We start from the raw sequence: 20,309 nt of genomic DNA, 5'->3' as shown, positions 1-20,309 counted from the left end.
GTTGTAACATCCATAAATATAGCTGTAACAAAGTCATAACAGCTGTAAACACTGTTGTAACATCCATAAATATAGCTGTAACAAAGCAGAAACAGCTGTAAACATTGTTGTAATATCCATAAATATAGCTGTAACAAAACTGAAACAGCTGTAAACACTGTTGTAACATCCATGAATATAGCTGTAACAAAGTCGTAACAGCTGCAAACACGGTTGTAACATCCATAAATATAGCTGTAACAAAGCCGGAACAGCTGTAAACACTGTTGTAACATCCATAAATATAGCTGTAACAAAGCAGAAACAGCTGTAAACACTGTTGTAACATCCATAAATATAGCTGTAACAAAGCCGGAACAGCTGTAAACACTGTTGTAACATCCATAAATATAGCTGTAACAAAGCCGGAACAGCTGTAAACACTGTTGTAACATCCATTAATATAGCTGTAACAAAGCCGGAACAGCTGTAAACACTGTTGTAACATCCATAAATATAGCTGTAACAAAGCCGGAACAGCTGTAAACACTGTTGTAACATCCATAAATATAGCTGTAACAAAGCCGGAACAGCTGTAAACACTGTTTTAACATCCATAAATATAGCTGTAACAAAGTCATAACAGCTGTAAACACTGTTGTAACATTGCACTGTTGTAAAAGCTGCAAACACGGTTGTAACATCCATAAATATAGCTGTAACAAAGTCATAACAGCTGTAAACACTGTTGTAACATTGCACTGTTGTAAAAGCTGCAAACACGGTTGTAACTAGGGCTGCAACTAACGATTATTTTGATAATCGATTAATCGGACGATTATTTTTTCGATTAATCGATTAATCGGATAGAAATTAAATTAGATTTTTTTTTTATTATAACTAAATAAAACCGTAAATCAGGGTATTTATGTGTAAAAGTGTACTTTAAAAAGTGCCAAAGCCACACATTGAGTTTTACTAATATCAATATTTGCATTGTTTTTAATAATAATTGCTGATGGCAAGTTGACAAACATGATTATTGTTAAAAAAATGATATCCAACATATTATGTTTTAACACAATTTTTGTTAAAACAAATTTACACAGACATGTTGTTCAGATGTGAATATCTGAACTAAAAACAAACTAAAAACATCTAAAATATATAATTCATTTAATTTTTATTTAAAAATAATTATATATAAGGAATATAAGGATAAAGAATATAATATATATTATATATAATATATAAAAGAATAATATAAGGATAAATTGATTAAATAAATATAGAAAGACTGAAAACAATTGTGTGAATGTAGAGCCGCAGTAGATCGCGTTTGAAAAACAATTAAAACTTAGTAGACAAATGCTATAAAAAGAGAACGGAATGGAGGTAACGTTACCCAGCAAGCTAACAGGCTTGAGTAAAGGACAGGAGAAATTATGCATTAGTGCACAAGCATTCGCTGAAAACCACTGAGTACAGTGACTAAAAAACAATATTTTACTGCTGCTGTTATTAACTGCCTTTATATTTAGTGCTTCGCTTTGTAAAGACCGTTTTAATTTAACCTATTTCTGCGGTAGCGCTATTTTAATCCATCACTTACGTTGCGAGCGCACTGATTGCGCAACCTGATGCTCGAGACAAAATACAGACATCCCAAGATCCCGGAAGTCCCGGGAGTCTCCCGCATATTGATTGCGGCTCCCTGATGCCCGCGAATTAGTTCAAACTCCCGAAATCTAGAGCGCGCAAGCAAGAGCGCGCATGCGAGACAGAAGAGACTGCTCCAAACCGTGTAGCGCGCGCGCTCGGCAGAGCGCCTGAGGGAGAGAGACCTTGCGTGTGTGTGCGTACCAGTAAACGCTCCCCGTGACGTAAGCAGACCAACTAATCGATAATGACATTCGTTGACAACGATTTTCATAATCGATTATAATCGATTTTATCGATTAGTTGTTGCAGCCCTAGTTGTAACATCCATAAATATAGCTGTAACAAAGCCGTAACAGCTGCAAACATTCTTTTAATATCCATAAATATAACTGTAACAAAGAAGTAACAGCTGCAAACACGGTTGTAACATCCATAAATATAACTGTAACAAAGCCGGAACAGCTGTAAACACTGTTGTAACATCCATAAATATAGCTGTAACAAAGTCATAACAGCTGTAAACACTGTTGTAACATTGCACTGTTGTAAAAGCTGCAAACACGGTTGTAACATCCATAAATATAGCTGTAACCAGGGTCCGAAATTAACTTTTTGGCTCACCTGCCACTGGGACTGGTAGATGAAAAAATCCACCAGCCAAGCATATTTTTTACCAGCCAAAATAATAAACAGCCTTTTTGTGTCACATATACATTAATTTATATAGGCTATATTTAAACATTTTTGGCATTATATTTCTGGTCTATTATTTTCCATTCTTACTTTTATTTACACACACATATTACACAATTTACACACATTAAAATAATATTTTTGTGGTGGTGCCTATAAAAATAGTTCTGTACAAATGAAATGTATTAATTGTATATTTAAAAAAAGTATGCAATAATAATATATTATAATTATTTCAAAAAAATATTTAGTTTTACTCTGCCTATTTTTTTACTCCATTTACTCTGACTGATCAGTAACTGAAGGACTGGAAATATCAGTTGTTTTTAACCCTTCATTAAAATGAATCGGTTCAAAGGAGTGAGTCATTAGTTCGCGAATTGGACGTGATTATGGGATGTGTACGCGTTGTGTGATTATCCCGGCAGCTAGGACATCCCTCAAGATTTGTGTCAACACAGAAAACATTTAATCACTGGATAGGTTTTTTCGTTTATTTAAAGTGTGATTTATGTCAGCTGAATGTGCGGAACGCTTGAGAGAAGATAAGGTATTTTAGCACAATTCACAGTTCACACCCAGCGGTAATTCAGGAAAAAAAATATCCGAATGCTCCACATGAAACTATGATCTTCCGACCTTTACCATCGTGTCGATTTATTTTGATGAATATGTGCCAGGGAGAGAGAGCAAGACAGCGATTAGGAGACGGTGAAGCCTTGTTTATACTTTCGCCTGGTTTCGAAGAGAAAGAGTGCGGGCGCGCGACCAGGGCTCTCTCTCTCGCTGTCTCTCTCTCTCTCTCTCTGCTCGTTCTTCAGGTGCGCCATGTCACTTTCAATTCCCATCCCGCAAACACAACAACTCCGTCATGTCCGTAGCCATCATGCTAGATATTTTATAACATTACAAAATGCAATTGTAATAAACATTTTATTACATTACTATTTTGGTATGAACATTCACCCGTCAGGGGGGCGCATAGCCTTTTGAGATTTACTAGCCAAACGGAAAATCTACCCGCATTTGGCGCTTGGCGGGTGTTAATTTCGGACCCTGGCTGTAACAAAGTCATAACAGCTGTAAACACTGTTGTAACATTGCACTGTTATAAAAGCTGCAAACACGGTTGTAACATCCATAAATATAGCTGTAACAAAGCCGTAACAGCTGCAAACATTCTTTTAATATCCATAAATATAACTGTAACAAAGCCGTAACAGCTGCAAACACGGTTGTAACATCCATAAATATAACTGTAACAAAGCCGGAACAGCTGTAAACACGGTTGTAACATCCATAAATATAGCTGTAACAAAGCCGGAACAGCTGTAAACACTGTTGTAACATCCATAAATATAGCTGTAACAAAGCCGGAACAGCTGTAAACACTGTTGTAACATCCATAAATATAGCTGTAACAAAGCCGTAACAGCTGCAAACATTGTTTTAATATCCATAAATATAGCTGTAACAAAGCCGTAACAGCTGTAAACACTGTTGTAACATCAATAAATATAGCTGTAACAAAGCCGGAACAGCTGTAAACACTGTTGTAACATCCATAAATATAGCTGTAACAAAGCCGGAACAGCTGTAAACACTGTTGTAACATCCATAAATATAGCTGTAACAAAGCCGTAAAAGCTGAAAATACGGTTGTAGCATCCATAAATATAGCTGTAACAAAGCCGTAACAGCTGCAAACACGGTTGTAACATCCATAAATATAGCTGTAACAAAGCCGGAACAGCTGTAAACATTGTTGTAATATCCATAAATATAGCTGTAACAAAGCTGAAACAGCTGTAAACACGGTTGTAACATCCATAAATATAGCTGTAACAAAGCCGTAACAGCTGCAAACATGGTTGTAACATCCATAAATATAGCTGTAACAAAGCCGGAACAGCTGTAAACACTGTTGTAACATCCATAAATATAGCTGTAACAAAGCCGTAACAGCTGCAAACACGGTTGTAACATCCATAAATATAGCTGTAACAAAGTCATAACAGCTGTAAACACTGTTGTAACATCCATCAATATAGCTGTAACAAAGCCGTAACAGCTGCAAACATTGTTGTAATATCCATAAATATAGCTGTAACAAAGCCGTAACAGCTGCAAACACTGTTGTAACATCCATAAATATAGCTGTAACAAAGTCATAACAGCTGTAAACAATGTTGTAACATCCATAAATATAGCTGTAACAAAGCCGTAACAGCTGCAAACATTGTTTTAATATCCATAAATATAGCTGTAACAAAGCCGTAACAGCTGTAAACACTGTTGTAACATCAATAAATATAGCTGTAACAAAGCCGGAACAGCTGTAAACACTGTTGTAACATCCATAAATATAGCTGTAACAAAGCCGGAACAGCTGTAAACACTGTTGTAACATCCATAAATATAGCTGTAACAAAGCCGTAAAAGCTGAAAATACGGTTGTAGCATCCATAAATATAGCTGTAACAAAGCCGTAACAGCTGCAAACACGGTTGTAACATCCATAAATATAGCTGTAACAAAGCCGGAACAGCTGTAAACATTGTTGTAATATCCATAAATATAGCTGTAACAAAGCTGAAACAGCTGTAAACACGGTTGTAACATCCATAAATATAGCTGTAACAAAGCCGTAACAGCTGCAAACATGGTTGTAACATCCATAAATATAGCTGTAACAAAGCCGGAACAGCTGTAAACACTGTTGTAACATCCATAAATATAGCTGTAACAAAGCCGTAACAGCTGCAAACACGGTTGTAACATCCATAAATATAGCTGTAACAAAGTCATAACAGCTGTAAACACTGTTGTAACATCCATCAATATAGCTGTAACAAAGCCGTAACAGCTGCAAACATTGTTGTAATATCCATAAATATAGCTGTAACAAAGCCGTAACAGCTGCAAACACTGTTGTAACATCCATAAATATAGCTGTAACAAAGTCATAACAGCTGTAAACAATGTTGTAATATCCATAAATATAGCTGTAACAAAGCCGTAACAGCTGCAAACACTGTTGTAATATCCATAAATATAGCTGTAACAAAGCCGTAACAGCTGTAAACACTCGTAAACAAAAATTGTGGCCCACCAGTTTTTAAAATAGTAGCAGCCTACTATTTCTGAAAACCTTTTGGGTAAATGACATTTCAAGAGTTTTTTGAAAGAGTTTTTGGTGATTTGTCTGCATAGAAGCAATAGCTGTAAGAAACCGAAATCAGCTGCCAGACATGTAATACCGAAATTTAAGGGTTTGTTACTGTGAAAGTGGCCTTGCGTGTGTGACATGTTAAGAGTGCATGAAATGACCTTGTGTCGTGTCTGGAGCAGTAGGAGTCTCCTGTGGATGTCCTCTCTTCTCTCCTCATCAGGAACACACAGCAGAACCTCCTCTCCTCTCCTCAGCACCTCCTCAACATGTGCTTTCTCCTCGGCCAGCTACAACACACACACACACACATCAATGCTTTTATATAGACGTCTGCTGTTATTGGAGCTGATGTTCAACACTCCTGTTGTGTTTGGCTCAATTTGGCCCCTATTTGATTTTGTAACTGCTTGAAACACTGGTTCTACTATTTACTTACTTTGGATTTTGTGAATACTTTTCAATTTGGATCAAGAAATGTGCATGCAAAATTTCAACACATTTGAACAGACTTATGAACATACAAATTTTGTTACAACTTTTGTGTTGGCATCATATTGACCCATCCACTGGTTTTCATGCTATTGGCCAAAAATCAACACTTTGAAAAACAGCAAAGAGTCAGGTAAAACAGAGAAAAATAGAAAACTTTACTGTATCTTGTCAAACACCAAAATATGACATATATGAGAATTTGTTAAATTTAATACTCAAACTTTACTCAAAATCGAATACTCGTCTTCTGAATCGTCCAATCCAATGTCCTGAATCATTTCTTTATATAGTTGAGTTTGAGACTCTGACAAGCTACAATAGAGATTTTCTGATTTTAAATGAATGTTTTTTTTTTAGTTTCCATTTATGGCTAATTACTTTATTTTGTTGGCAAATTATTAATTATTATTTTACTTTTTTGCTACCCTCTCGTCATCAGGTGTGTGTGTGTGTGTGTGTGTTATCCTCTCGTCATCAGGTGTGTGTGTGTGTGTGTGTGTGTGTGTGTGTGTTACCCTCTCGTAATCAGGTGTGTTTGTGTGTGTGTGTGTGTGTGTGTGTGTGTGTGTGTGTGTGTGTGTGTTACCCTCTCGTAATCAGGTGTGTTTGTGTGTGAGTTTGTGTGTGTGTGTGTCTGTGTTACCCTCTCGTCATGCCAAGTCAAGTAATCCTCATTTATATAGCGCTTTTAACAATGTAGATTGTTTCAAAGCAGCTTTACAGAGAAAAACATATAATTTAAAGTAACAGAGATTGGTTTGGTTTCATAGTGGTTGTTGAAAAATGTTTTTTTCAGCTAAAGTTAGTTTTGATTGATTCACTTCCGTCTAAATGATCATTTGTTATTAAATTAGGGGCCGCCGAGACGACACCGTTCTCTCTAAACAGACTTTAAACGTGAACCTGTGATAGACGCTGATGGCGTTCACATGCGCATTAAGAATTGATTCTATAGTTATGTGCGTTTGAATATATGTGAATATATGAATATATAATTCCTTACAAACCATGCCTAAACAAACTACTTGTCTTGTCTATAAATTTTGATACAGAATTTTATTTTATCTTATCACTTTGGGTAGGTACGCGAACCGAAAAATTCCACAACACTTTATCTGTAGAGTGGTATAGGGATCCTCCATAGGGAGAGGCTAGTTGGCACTTCAGCAACCTACGTCATCAGGCGTGTGTGTGTGTGTGTGTGTGTGTGTGTGCATATTACCATCTCATCGTCAGGTGTGTGTGTTTTGTCCTGTTGCTCCAGTGCTCTGACAGTAGCCTGTATGTCTGACTCGAACAGCAGCAGCTGTGAGGAGGAGAGAAGAGGAGCAGTTGGAGCATCTACCAGCTCCTGCTGTGGATCCTGTGTGACCTCCAGACCAGCAGACACCTGCACACACACACACACACACACACACACACACAGTTAGCACCCACTGACGAGTGTCAGTCCTCTCAGACCCCAGTGAGCGCTGGCCTCTCACCTGAGCAGAGCTGATGTGCTGCGCCACCTTGTGGAAGGTGCGGTTGAGGTCGTCTAGTTTGGGCTCCACCAGTTCTCTACACGCAGGACCCCTGCTGGTCATCAGCATCACTGCCTGATCACGAGCACTGTCCACACGAGCACTCATGCCCTCCAACTCACACAACACAGCCTGTCAGACACACACACACACACACACACACACACACACACACACACACACACACACACACACAGCTTTAACAACAACATGACGTCACAATTAAAAACTGACAGTATGTCAGTGTCACCCAAATAAGCCGAGTCTGTGTGTGTGCTTTGACCTTGGTCATTCTCTCTTTTTCAGCTGCAGGTTTCTTCTCCATCTCATCCAATCGTATCTCAGTCTGATAGAGCCATGTGCTAATATGAGCCAAATTCTCATCAAACATCTCCACCTCACGCCTGTGATTCTACAACACACAAACACGCACACACACACACACACACACACACACACACACACACACACACACACACACACACACACACACACACACACACACACACACACACACACACACACAGGACATGAGACAGCATCTCTAGCTAATGTTAATGCACAATACAATAGGAAAAAAGTAGCGCCGTCAACAAGTTATTTCATTTAATAATTATTTTCCAATTAAGTGTAATTAGCCCATTAGCCCATAAATGTTCATTTGTCCATTTTTACCTCTTTAAAAATGTGCATCTAGTACTGATGCATTTAATTAATCTTTCAAAGATGTGGGGAAAAGGTCAGATTTTTTAAAAATTTTTATTAATAATAATATTTATTTATTAATATAGCAACCGCTGAGAACAGAAACACGGGCTCATCCGGGTGAAGTCAGCAGCGCTATACGCTTGATAGGAACAGTATCGTGGACTCGCTCTTTCTTGTTTCACACAAATGCAGATGCTGCCATTTTGCTACTATTGTTTTGTACACTGTTGGATTATAAAATACGAAGAGGTACGAGGTACGAAAAAACAGTTTAATCTGAAATCAATATCTCTTATCTGCATAATTATTTATGTGGTGAAATGCTGTGTAAGTGGTGTGACTGTATACCGTATCTCTTAAATGTCCGACTAGTTTGAACTTGCCGCTGAAACTGCTCTCTCCGCGGAAGTTATGCGTTTACAAAGCTAATAAAAATAACTCAGATCAATATTTTGTGTCTAATTATTTACGTATGTGGCAAGTAGCCGTGTAATAAGTGGAATAATGTGCATCCAGCCGGTTGTTATCTCAGAATAAACCCCCTTCAGGCTGATGCAAGACCTTCACATCGGGGTCCTGATCATCCTGTCGGGATTTACTCTGAGATAACAACCGGCTGGATGTACATTATTTCTTACATATACTATTTAAAACATACAATAAAAATGTAGTTCATCTAGTATTGATGCATTTAATTTGTCTTTGCAGAAAAAAAGATAATATTAATATGAATATATATATATACATATATATATATACATATATATATATATACATATATTGATATTAATATATGTATATATATTATATTATATGCTCATAAGTGACATTTCAGACCAGTACCACTTTGTTGTTAATTAAATTCTGCCAAACAGACAGCTAATGACTAAATCATCCCATGTGAATGAATTTGCATATAAATGAATAATTATGAAGGTCTTCCCTCATCATTTACTAAATGATTACTGTTGTGAGTGTGTGTGTGTGTGCGCGCATGTTTGTGTGTGCGTGTGCGCGCGCGTGTGTGTGTGTGTGTGTGTGTGCCACTATTCTTCTAATAGGTCTTTATAAATCACGGAGCACAAGATGAAGCAGCTGAAATATTAACCTGAACGAGTGCACTGTGGGTAAATAAGTTTAATGTTACCTCCAGCAGTCCTACTGAAAGCCAGTCTCAAACACACTCACCAGAACAGCGCTGAGCCAGTCCTCGACCAGTGTGTGCACTCGTTCCCAGTCCTCGTTGAGCTCGAACAGCTGCTCCTCCAGCTGAGCGTCGCTGCCCTCCACTAACGCCTGCAGGGCGGCGCTGTTCTCCGTCACCACAGACAGATCGCTCTTCCTGCGCTCCGACTCCTTCAGCAGGCCCTGCAGAGACACGCTCTTTAACACACACACACTCTGTGTCCAAAAGAGACTCCATCAAACACACTCACGTTGGCCCATGTGATCTCGGAGTCGATGTCAGCAGGCATGTCTCCTGTGTTGAGCTTCTCTTTGAGCTGAGCCTCAGTGTGTTTCATCCAGGCCTGCAGGGCGGCGCTGTCCTTCTGCAGACGTTGAGACACACACAACGCCTTCTCCAAATCCTGCTTCCCCTCAGTCACCTGATCACACACACAAATTTGATGGCAAATTGAAGTCAACATGAAATTGCTTCCTCAACCCATTTTACTTCCATAATGCGACACATTTCTGAGTGAAAAAGTAGGGTGGGGCTTGATATTATCCACTGATTGGGTGGTGAAAAGTGGAGGATGTGGAGGTAGCAAGCTAACAATTCTTGTTCATATCTAAAACTGTAAATTGAAAAAGCACAATTTTAAAGAAAAAAATAAGTTATGCTGCTTTTATAGCAGTTTTAAACGTGTGTGTGTCTGTGTGTGTACCTGAGCTCCCAGCTCATTGTAGAGTAATTTGAGGGCAGTGAGCTGCTCATCCATTCCTTTAGGATTTTCCGTCTGCTGTTTCTGTACGATCTGTCTTCCCGTTTTAATCACGGTCTCCACCTCCAGTTTGACCTCGCTCAAGATCTTATACAGCTTCTGCATTCATAAAAACAACACGCTTACATGAAGCACAGGCACTGTGATGAAGTCCATTATGAAGATGTTTAATGTTTTTGAAAGAAGTCTCTTCTGCTCACCCAGGCTGCATTTATTTGATAAAAAAAAAAAACAGTAATATTGTGAAATATTATTACAATTTGAAATGTGAAATTGTGATTCTATGTGAATATATAGTAAAATGTAATTTATTCCTGTTATCAAAGCTGATTTTTCAGCATCATTACTCCAGTCTTCAGTGTCACATGATCCTTCAGAAATCATTCTAATATGCTCAAAAAACATTGAAAACAGTTATTTACATTATTATTTCAGGATTCGTTGATGAATAGAAAGTTCAAAAGAACAGCATTTATCTGAAACAGAATCTTTCTTAACATTAAACACTACTGTTCAAAAGTTTGGAGTCAGTAAGAATTTTTTTTTTTTTTCGGGGAAATAAATAAAATAAATCAATACTTTTATTCATCAATGATCAATTAAATTGATCAAAAATGATAGTAAAGATGTTTATAATGTTACAAAAGATTATATTTCAAATAAAAGCTGTTCTTTTGAACTTTCTATTCATCAAATAATCCTGAAAAAAAAAATTTACACAACTGTTTTTAACATTGATAATAATAATGAATGTTTTTTGATCATCAAATCATCATATCAGAATGATTTCAGAAGGATCATGTGACACTGAAGACTGGAGTAATGATTCTGAAAATTCAGCTTTGATCACAGGAATAAATTACATTTTAAAATATATTCACATAGAAAACAGTTATTTTAAATTGTCATAATATTTCACAAAATTACTTTTTAAAAAAAGTGCAGCTTTGGTGAGCAGAAGAAACTTCTTTTATAAACATTAAAAATGTTACAGATCTTACAAAACATTTGACTGGTAGCACACACACACACACACACACACACACACACACACACACACACACACACACACACACACACACACACACACACACACACACACACAGTGAATAAATAATGCTAAAAGAACACTGGTGTGTTTTCTCACCATGCATCCGGTCAGGTGTGTCTGTATCTCCTCTGGCTGCGTGTCTTTCAGGTCCAGGATGTGAAGTTCAGCTTTAGCACTGTCCAGAATCCACTTGCAGTCCAGCATTCGCTGCTCGAAGTTGGCCGGTTTCTGGAACAGCTGGTATTTCGTACTAATCTCGCGGAGCTTCCGCTAAACAGACAGAGATACACGAGGTACACCTTAAGCTGGAATACACTAAACATCATTCAAATACTAGCAATCAAACACATGTCGACTTTGTATATGGATAGAGAGAAAAACTGAACATCATACACTAAACGATTGAGGATCACACACGAAGAGACTTTCATGTTGTTCTGAATACAAAAGTCATGCATAAACATGTGCCATGTGGATAGAAGACGCGTGACAAATGAAAACAAAATATAAAAAGATAAAATTGATATCCTTAAAATCCAAATGGATGGAATCAAAGCCCATCGTACACAAAAATAAGAACATTTGAGGACTTTCTGCAACTAGAGTTGACTCAAAAATAAGGCAAAAATCGGGGCAAAAGTTATGCAGTGTATTTCAGCCTTTAGGTTAATATTTTTACAATTATTATTTTAAGTTAAAGTATAAAAATGAATACTAAAACTAAACCAAAACATTTTTAGCTAATTAGTAATAAAAAGACATAAAAATGACAAAAAACCATAAAACAATTATACACATTTAACTAAAATTAAATAGAAAACTATAAGCTAATTCAAAATATTAATAAAATTACTAGAACTAAAACTGAACTAAAACAAAATAAATTAAGCAAAAAGACAAAAAGGCACATAGAATTACTTAAAATTTAACTAATTTAAATTAACTGAAAATGTAAACAAATCTAATGCAAAATATGAAGAAAGCTATAAAATAGTATATAAATAATACTAAAATAACACCTGCATAGAGTGATCTCAAAACCTGAATATCTAAGATTAATTGCTAAAGTATCAAGTAGTATGTACTCGAAGCGAATACTGCATTCAGAAAGGAAAGGATGCATTCTACGGAGCCCCGCAAGGGACATGCTGATGGGAAATGTCAATGCCTTTGCATTCTCTCATAATTAAATAGTTAGGTAATTATATTGTATATATTTTGCGAGCATCAGCTAGCCGCTATTAATATGCGAGGTATTGAAATCGCTTTTGAAACGCTTTTTACTTTCGCTTTCCAATCCGCGATCACGTTTATACACTCCGTGTATAAGGAGCGGCGGTACTGACCACACATTCTACAAGATAAAGGTCCTTGCACACCGAGTCCAAAATATTCACATGCGTTTTTCTGTACTCGTCATTCGGTGGCTCGGAATTGTCAAAACACCTCTCAAAATGCTTGCTACGGATGCGAAAAACGCAGAAAATTTAACCTGATACGAATTTTTCAGTGTGACGGTGTTTAAACGTGATTGATAAAACGCGAGGGCGTATTTATTTTTTAACGTGCTAAGATTTCGGACAAGATACCTTAAGATTTGTCTCCTGATGAAATATGATGTACACTAATGTAACCGAATACCGCAGCAAGCCTAACCATGTCCCTTTAGGGGCTCCGTAGAATGCGTTATTCATTTTCCGTGCCTTTCCCAATTTGGATTTAGGCTTCGGACACATCCCTAGTATACAGTGCAGAAGTATGACCAATATGCAGTTCCCCTCCCGTCCTGCGGGGGCAGTGTTGAGTCTCACCTGTAACTGGTCCAGTTGGGTTCCTGCTCGCACTGGTTTGCCCTCTGGTGCGGTTGAAGGCACGTTTCCCACATTCCTCCTCCTCAGATCTTCCAGTGTGGCCTCATGGGCCGCGATCTCAGCCTGAATGGCCTGAGGAGAATATTGTTCAAGTTAAAGGCCAAAGAGTAAAGAATAAGCACAACGTTATTTTACAATATATCTGTTATTGAAAATGCACTACCAGTCAAAAGTTTGGGATCGGTAAGATTTTTTATGTTTTTAAATAAGTCTCTTCTGCTCACATAGGCTGCATTTAGTTGATTTAAAAAACCAAACAAACAAAAAAACAGTAATATTGTTAAATATTATGACAATTTAAAATGACTGTTTTCTATTTTAATATATTGTAAAATGTAAAACCTTCAGAAAACATTCTAATATGATGATTTTATGCTCAAAAAACATTCATTATTATTATCAATGTTGAAAACAGTTGTGTAAAAAAAAAAATATTTGGGATGAATAGAAAGTTCAAAAGAACAGCATTTATTTGAAATAGAAAGCTTTTGTAATATTTCACTGTAACTTTTGATCAATTTAATTAATCCTTGATGAATAAAGGTATTAATTTATTTTATTTCTTTCCCAAAAAAAAAAATTATTACTGACCGTAAAGTTTTGAACGGTAGAGTTTAATGTTACAAAAGTTTTCTATTTCCGATAAATGCTGTTTTTTTAACTTTCTATTCATCAAATAATCCTGAAATAAAAATGTTCAACATTGATAATCATTGAGCATCAAAAACAGTTAGCATTAAGTCATCATATTAGAATGATTTCTAAAGAAAGTAATGATCGCAGGAATAAATTACACTTTACTATATATTCACATAGAAAACATCTCTTTTAAATTGTAATAATATTTCATAATATTAGTTTTTTTTGTATTTTTAATCAACTAAATGCAGCCTTGGTGAGCAGATGAGACTTCTTTCAAAAACATTAAAAACACTTATCGATCCAACACTTTTGACTGTTAGTGTATGTCAGAAAGAGTGTGTGTTTGTGGTGTGTGTTCACACCTGGGCTTCCTGCGGCAGCTGGAAGGCATCGATGCGATCTGTGAGGTAAGACGTGAGTGTTTGGTCCAGCTGTGTGAGAGACGTCTGTAGTGTGTGTAAGGCTGTCTCGTTCTCCCTCAGAGTGCCCAACTGCTGCTCCAGAGACACCTGACGTGCAGCGGCCTGCAACACACACACACACACACACACACACACGAGTGTAACGTAACTGACTGTCAAATGTGAATCTGAATGGGTTCTGGGGAATCGTTTGATGGATTCAACACAAACACACCAGCTGAGTCAGTTGGTCGTAGCGCGAGTTGAAACTCTCCAGCTTCTCGCTGATGAGCTCGTCCAGAATCCCTCCGTCTATGAGAGTCTGTGCCAGCTCTCGGATCTGAGTCCTGTTATCACCCGGGTGTCGCAGAACACACTCCACCGACTGGAAGAGACACACAACATGAGTCCCGTTTAAGGGCGAGTTCAAGTTCTGTCATTAATTACTCATGTCGTTCCAAACCTATGAGACTTTAGTTCATCAATCAAGAAGTCTCAGTGTGTGTGTGTGTGTGTGTGTGTGTGTGTGTGTGTGTGTGTGTGTGTGTGTGTGTGTGTGTGTGTGTGTGTGTGTGTGTGTGTGTGTGTGTGTGTGTGTGTGTGTGTGTGTGTGAGAGAGATTTCTGTCCATCCACTGAAAGTCTATTCAACCAAAATGTACACAGAGCACTGAAATTAAGCATGATTGCTTGATGCGTGAGAACCAAAGAGGTTCATTGTGTGTCAGGTACAATTGAGCTTTTGTTCATGTTCGCTGATCTTTGTTTATATGTGAACAACAGTGTTGGGTAAGTTACTCAAAAAAAGTAATCCACTACAAATTATTAATTACTCCTTTAAAATTGTAATTTGATTACATTACTGATTACTGCATGTAAAAAGTAATCAGATTACTAATTACTTTACTTTCAAGTTACTTTGAAAATCTATTAAAAGTACAAGAATACACTACAAAGTGAAACTCAGTTCTTTCCGTAATTTAATATTGCAGACATCCCAAGTCTCCCGAATATTGATAGCGCCTCCCTGATGCCCGTAAATTAGTTAAAATCTCCCGGAATCTCGAGTGAGCGAGCAAGAGCGCGCGAGGCGGAGAGGGAGAGCTTGCGTGTGCGTGCGTGTGTGCCTCAAGATACGCGTTCTCCGGTAATTCATTAAAGCGCATGCTCATTAACTGACGCAGCCGGCTAAACGTGATTAGAAATGCATTTTACAAAAAATTTTTCTTAACAATGCATTTGTAACACAAGTAACTTCATTTTATTGACATCAGAAACTGTAATCGAATTACATACATTTTAAATGTAATGAGTTACATTACTGCGTCATCACGAAAAGTAATTAGAATACAGTACTTTGTAACGAGTTATACCCAACTCTGGTGAACAAAAACCTAAACTCAATCTGTTCACCATATGGACCAACCGAGTCTCTTCAGAAGACGTGGATTAAACCACACGATTCGTATGGATTTGTTTTAAATCTCTAAATAGATTATACTATATACTATAAGACTTTTTCAATGGAGGGACAGATTTCTCTCAGATTGCATTATTAATGTCTTCAATTGTGTTTTGAAGATGAAAGGAAGTCTAACGGGTTTGGAACGACAAACGTGAGCCGATTCAGACGTAATCAAAAAACAAATGTAGCCTTATTTTATTTAAGGTCAATATGGCAATATTGACTACGTCAATAGTCAATAGTATGGTGATGTTTGAAGCACAGCAAACACAGAAGTTACTTTCAAACCAGCTTTCAAAATCTGCGTTGTGCTACGACCCTGCGTTTCCCTTGCTCGCCTGCTGGGGGCGGTGTTCTTCAGGAGGGCGTGGGAGATCGCACACTCCTGTTACCTGCTCTCGATTTGATTGTGGAGAGGATAAAACTTTGGATTCCACCCTCTCCACGCCACTTCGTCCAGGGGATTGGCAGCCTCTGGAGGAGTCACTTGTTCTTGCGACATTTATATTTGTTTACAGACCATACCAACCTTTTTCTTATTCCCCATCGGGATTATGATTTGGTCCCCTTATGATTTTGAACCCTAGACTTTGTTATCTTAAGTTGCTTACACTTTTGTTGTAAGCTAATAAAACTTCTTGCAAGTAATTTTTTTGTACTTGTATCCCTTTATGTACGGTCGAAACGAGCTGGCCGTAACAGTTGGGAAATATTTCGGCTTCATGCAATATTCCCAGTCATGTGGATTCCCACTGAATCGACTGGATTTCTCCATGGTAACCATGACTGCACCTTCCACATGACTGTTACCTCCAGAGCCGCGCTGATGGACTCGCTGTTTTCCGGGACGCTCTCGGTGACGTGAACCTGCTCCTCCAGCGAGTTCAACCAGCCAGACTCCACATCCAGATACTGCAGCAGCTCAATCCAGCAGGACCACACCTCCTGCACAACACACACACACTTCAACTCAAGAGACCACAGGAAACAATCAAACCGTGTGTGTGTGTACTTGTACAACTATCTTTGTGAGGACTGGTTTGAGTCTTAGACCATTGGAGTGAGGACAAAGAGAGTAAAGTGGGGAAATTTTGGCCGGTCCTCACTTTCTGAGACCTCTTTAAACGCCTCAAGACTTGGTTTAAGGGATCAGGTTATAATTAGGGTCAAGGGTAGGTTTAGGGTTAGGGTTTGTGTTAGGTACTTAGTTGAGATGGGCATGGGTTAAGGTAAGGAGCTAGAGATTGCATTGTGTCAATGAATGTTGTGTCAATGAATGTTGAAGACATATACCTCGAGACTAGATTACTGTAATGCTTTATTAGCTGGCTGTCCTGCATCCTCAATCAACAAGCTACAGTTAGTGCAAAATGCAGCTGCTAGAGTTCTTACTAGATCAAGGAAATATGATCATATAACACCTATTTTATCATCTCTACACTGGTTACCTATTAAGTTACGTATCAATTACAAAGTATTCCTACTGACCTATAAAGCCCTAAATGGTTTAGCTCCTGTGTATTTAACAGACCTTCTATCGCCATACAACCCATCGCGCTCTTTAAGATCACTAAATTCGAGGCTTCTGGTCATTCCTAGGATATCTAAGTCCACTAAAGGAGGGAGGGCGTTCTCGCATTTAGCTCCTAAACTCTGGAATAGCCTTCCTGATATTGTACGAGACTCAGACTCGCTGTCCCAGTTTAAAACTAGATTAAAGACGCATCTCTTTAACCAAGCATTCACTTAATGCTTAACCTTTGATACTACTGCTGAATCAGTTCGAATGCATTAACATTATGAACATCAGCTATGCTAATTATTTCCCATCTGCCTTTCTGCTGTTATCTCGGGACGCTAGTCCCGAGGCAAATAGCGTTCGTCAGCTCCAGTTTGTATCCAGCCTCTCACGGAGACTTCAGATGCCCCAACGCCTGTGAAGAGACGACTCGACGCCTGTGAAGAGACGACTCAAAGCCGGCGATATGTTATGCCATAAATTAATACTTGATTAACTAACTGTATTTTTCTATGTACATTTCCGAAATGCAATTTCTGTAAAGCTGCTTTGAGACAATGTGTATTTTGAAAAGCGCTATACAAATAAATTTGAATTGAATTGAATTGAATATACATTTATCTACTGGAATAGAGCAGTGTAAATATTGCATAAGGCCGTCCTCAACCTTACAGTCGGTTACTTGTGACTCTCCATCTGACACGATTTCTGTTCAGCAATCAACGATTGTTTTTATGCACTGGGATAACGTTTCCAGGTTTTAATTTGCGGGTAGTTAACGTTACAGTTACTGTGCTGTAACTTTGGCTATCTTCACTGCATATTCCACAATTGAACGTGCCATAACGGACATCCAATACTAACATTACATTATCACAACAAGTACTCTCAGTCACTAATGGCCCTTTCAGACAGGACGCGGATGCGTTTTTTGTTGCTGAGTCGACCAAAGCGGAGCCCAGCATTGGCGAGCTCAAGCGCACACCGCGGTCAAAGTTAAAAATAGTTCAACTTTTGGCGCTTTGCTCTGTGACGATTACCCATGCGGCCAATAAACACGGGGCATCCAAACAAGCGCGGAAATCAAACTGAAAACTCCGCCTACTTTTGCTCTGGCCAGCGTAGCGCAAATCGCTCTGTATTTGAAGAGCTACATCTTATTTCTCCATTTAATAAACAAACTATTCAGTCCGACAGGTATTTGTCGTGAAAGAAATACAGTTACAATTTCAAGCATTTGTTCCAAAATTTAAGCACTTTTCAAACCTTGAAAGCACAACATCAAAATGCAAGCATTTTCAAGGATTTCAAGCACCCGTACGAACCCTGTAGATGTACGTGTGTGTGTGTGTGTGTGTGTGTGTGTGTGTGTGTGTGTGTGTGTGTGTGTGTGTGTGTGTGTGTGTGTGTGTGTGTGTGCGTACCTCAAGCGTGTGGCACTTGCTCTTGAAGCGATCGCACAGTTTCTGGTAGTTCTGCAGGACTTCAGTGAGCTCAGGGCTCAGGTCAGCATCACCACTAGGGGGCGTCTTGCTGATCAACACATTAATGCTGTCCTTCAGAATCTTCACACGCACTTCCTTCTGCAGCACGTCCTCTTTAGCTCTCTGAAACACATCAAAACAAAGCTCAGTAAACAGTTCAACACACACTTGCGGTCTCTTCACGCCCTCTTGAACACTTGGACCAAAGACAGGGAAAACTGCACGTTTTGGGACAGTCCCATATATCGCACCTTCATCTCCTGCAGCGCCTCCTCCAGCTCCTCTGGGCTTTTGTACTCAAAGTCTCTCATGAGAAACTCCTCGTCCACTTGAATCATCCACTCGCGCATCTCCGCCACGTCTTTCTTCATATTCGTCACTTTCTCCTGACCTTCACTCACACGCTCCTCACGCCTCAACAACTGCAAGCAAGATTGAACATGTTTTACACTGACATCTGCTCAAGAAGGGCATGTTGGGTGACTGATTGATTCCCACACTGAGTTAAGAACCTGTTTACTGAGCGCGTCCCAGCGTCTCTGACTGTGGTCTAACTCGTCCTGTCCCCAGCGGGTCAGAGCCGGCATCGAGCTCTGTTGAACGGCCGACACGTTCTCTGCGATCTGCTTCAGAGACGAGTCCACGCTCTCCATCTCACTCACCAACTCCTGCACACACAGAGACCATCATAAACTCAAGCAGATTAACTCGTAACCAGGTCGAGTCCTGCTGTTTAACCACCTGAACCAGATTCAAACTGATGATGCACCCAAAATATTCTGTTTCTAAACACTTTTTGAGGGCTGAAGTCATTAAGCGAAATTTCATTAACGCTTCTCTGCTGAAGCGCTTGACTGGCTGTGTGAGTGTGTGTTTCATGAACACGAGGTGGATAAGCTACGACACGTAAACATGTCAGCTGTGTGGACACTAGATCTGGGTGGACAGTATCCATTTCTCGCTTCAATGGATCTTCATTTTGATGAAATGCCTGTGCTGTTCAGTTGATGCGTGAACAACTTCTCTAAACATTTTTCTGTAGCGTTAATTTTGATATGAAAGAGTCTGAGCTGCGAAATTCTGTCGTTCTGCAAAACGTTGTATCGTCGTTCTTTAATGCAGTGTGACGGATCGCTGCAGAGCTTCAGTTCAAGTGGCTCGTGAACTGATCATCTCTTACTCTTTACTACTCGTTACAGCACCAAATAAACATGGATGAACATCTGAATGAATGATGAAAGATGTATTACGACTAATCATGTCTCATGTAATCGCTCAATCAGTGTTTCAACCGCAGGAAGACGTCAATAAAACAGCTAAATGTCACAGCATTACAGTTTAAATATTCGGTTTTCACTTGAGTGTTGATTATTACATTTGATTAATTGCTTGAGTAAACTTACATTTTTGGGTTTTGGTTACATGAAGACTTTCATTTCCGTTTCTAAAATGTGTCATTAGCACATCATAATATTAATGTAATACTAGAAAATGCATTATTTGCAGACACACAAAACCAGGGTTAATTGTCAACAAAGGGGCCGTTTAAACAACACATTTTCAACAAAAAAAATTGAATTGTATGTTTTGGCCGTTCATTTACACGACAACGGCGTTTTGGGAGCCTGAAAACACAAACTTTTTAAAAAGGGGTTTCAAAGTGCAAGTTTTTGACAACAATACTGTTAACGTCTCCATGTGA

At 38.6% G+C, this 20,309-nt stretch overlaps 1 protein-coding gene across 4 annotated transcripts in view; it reads right to left on the bottom strand.

Moving 5' to 3' along the window:
- The window catches only part of utrn (utrophin), a 261,039-nt gene that overhangs the window by 179,331 nt on the left and 61,399 nt on the right, over positions 1-20,309 (bottom strand). For all 4 annotated transcript variants that reach the window (XM_077204617.1, XM_077204619.1, XM_077204618.1 and 1 more), the window contains exons 25-39: positions 19,120-19,275; positions 18,859-19,029; positions 18,548-18,730; positions 16,415-16,549; positions 14,376-14,525; positions 14,102-14,263; positions 13,038-13,169; positions 11,323-11,496; positions 10,119-10,274; positions 9,666-9,836; positions 9,418-9,597; positions 7,805-7,933; positions 7,483-7,653; positions 7,221-7,388; positions 5,665-5,793 (exon numbers count right to left, since the gene is read on the bottom strand). In XM_077204617.1, coding sequence (XP_077060732.1) covers positions 5,665-5,793; positions 7,221-7,388; positions 7,483-7,653; positions 7,805-7,933; positions 9,418-9,597; positions 9,666-9,836; positions 10,119-10,274; positions 11,323-11,496; positions 13,038-13,169; positions 14,102-14,263; positions 14,376-14,525; positions 16,415-16,549; positions 18,548-18,730; positions 18,859-19,029; positions 19,120-19,275 — 2,367 coding nt within the window. The remainder of the gene's footprint in view (positions 1-5,664; positions 5,794-7,220; positions 7,389-7,482; positions 7,654-7,804; positions 7,934-9,417; positions 9,598-9,665; positions 9,837-10,118; positions 10,275-11,322; positions 11,497-13,037; positions 13,170-14,101; positions 14,264-14,375; positions 14,526-16,414; positions 16,550-18,547; positions 18,731-18,858; positions 19,030-19,119; positions 19,276-20,309) is intronic.

The sequence above is a fragment of the Siphateles boraxobius genome, unplaced genomic scaffold (genome assembly GCF_051911475.1).
Source record: "Siphateles boraxobius isolate OS27281-9 unplaced genomic scaffold, OSU_SipBor_1 50, whole genome shotgun sequence".
Taxonomy (NCBI): domain Eukaryota; kingdom Metazoa; phylum Chordata; class Actinopteri; order Cypriniformes; family Leuciscidae; genus Siphateles; species Siphateles boraxobius.
The sequence above is the reverse complement of the archived record's forward strand: the minus strand, read 5'-3'. Positions and strand labels throughout refer to the sequence as shown.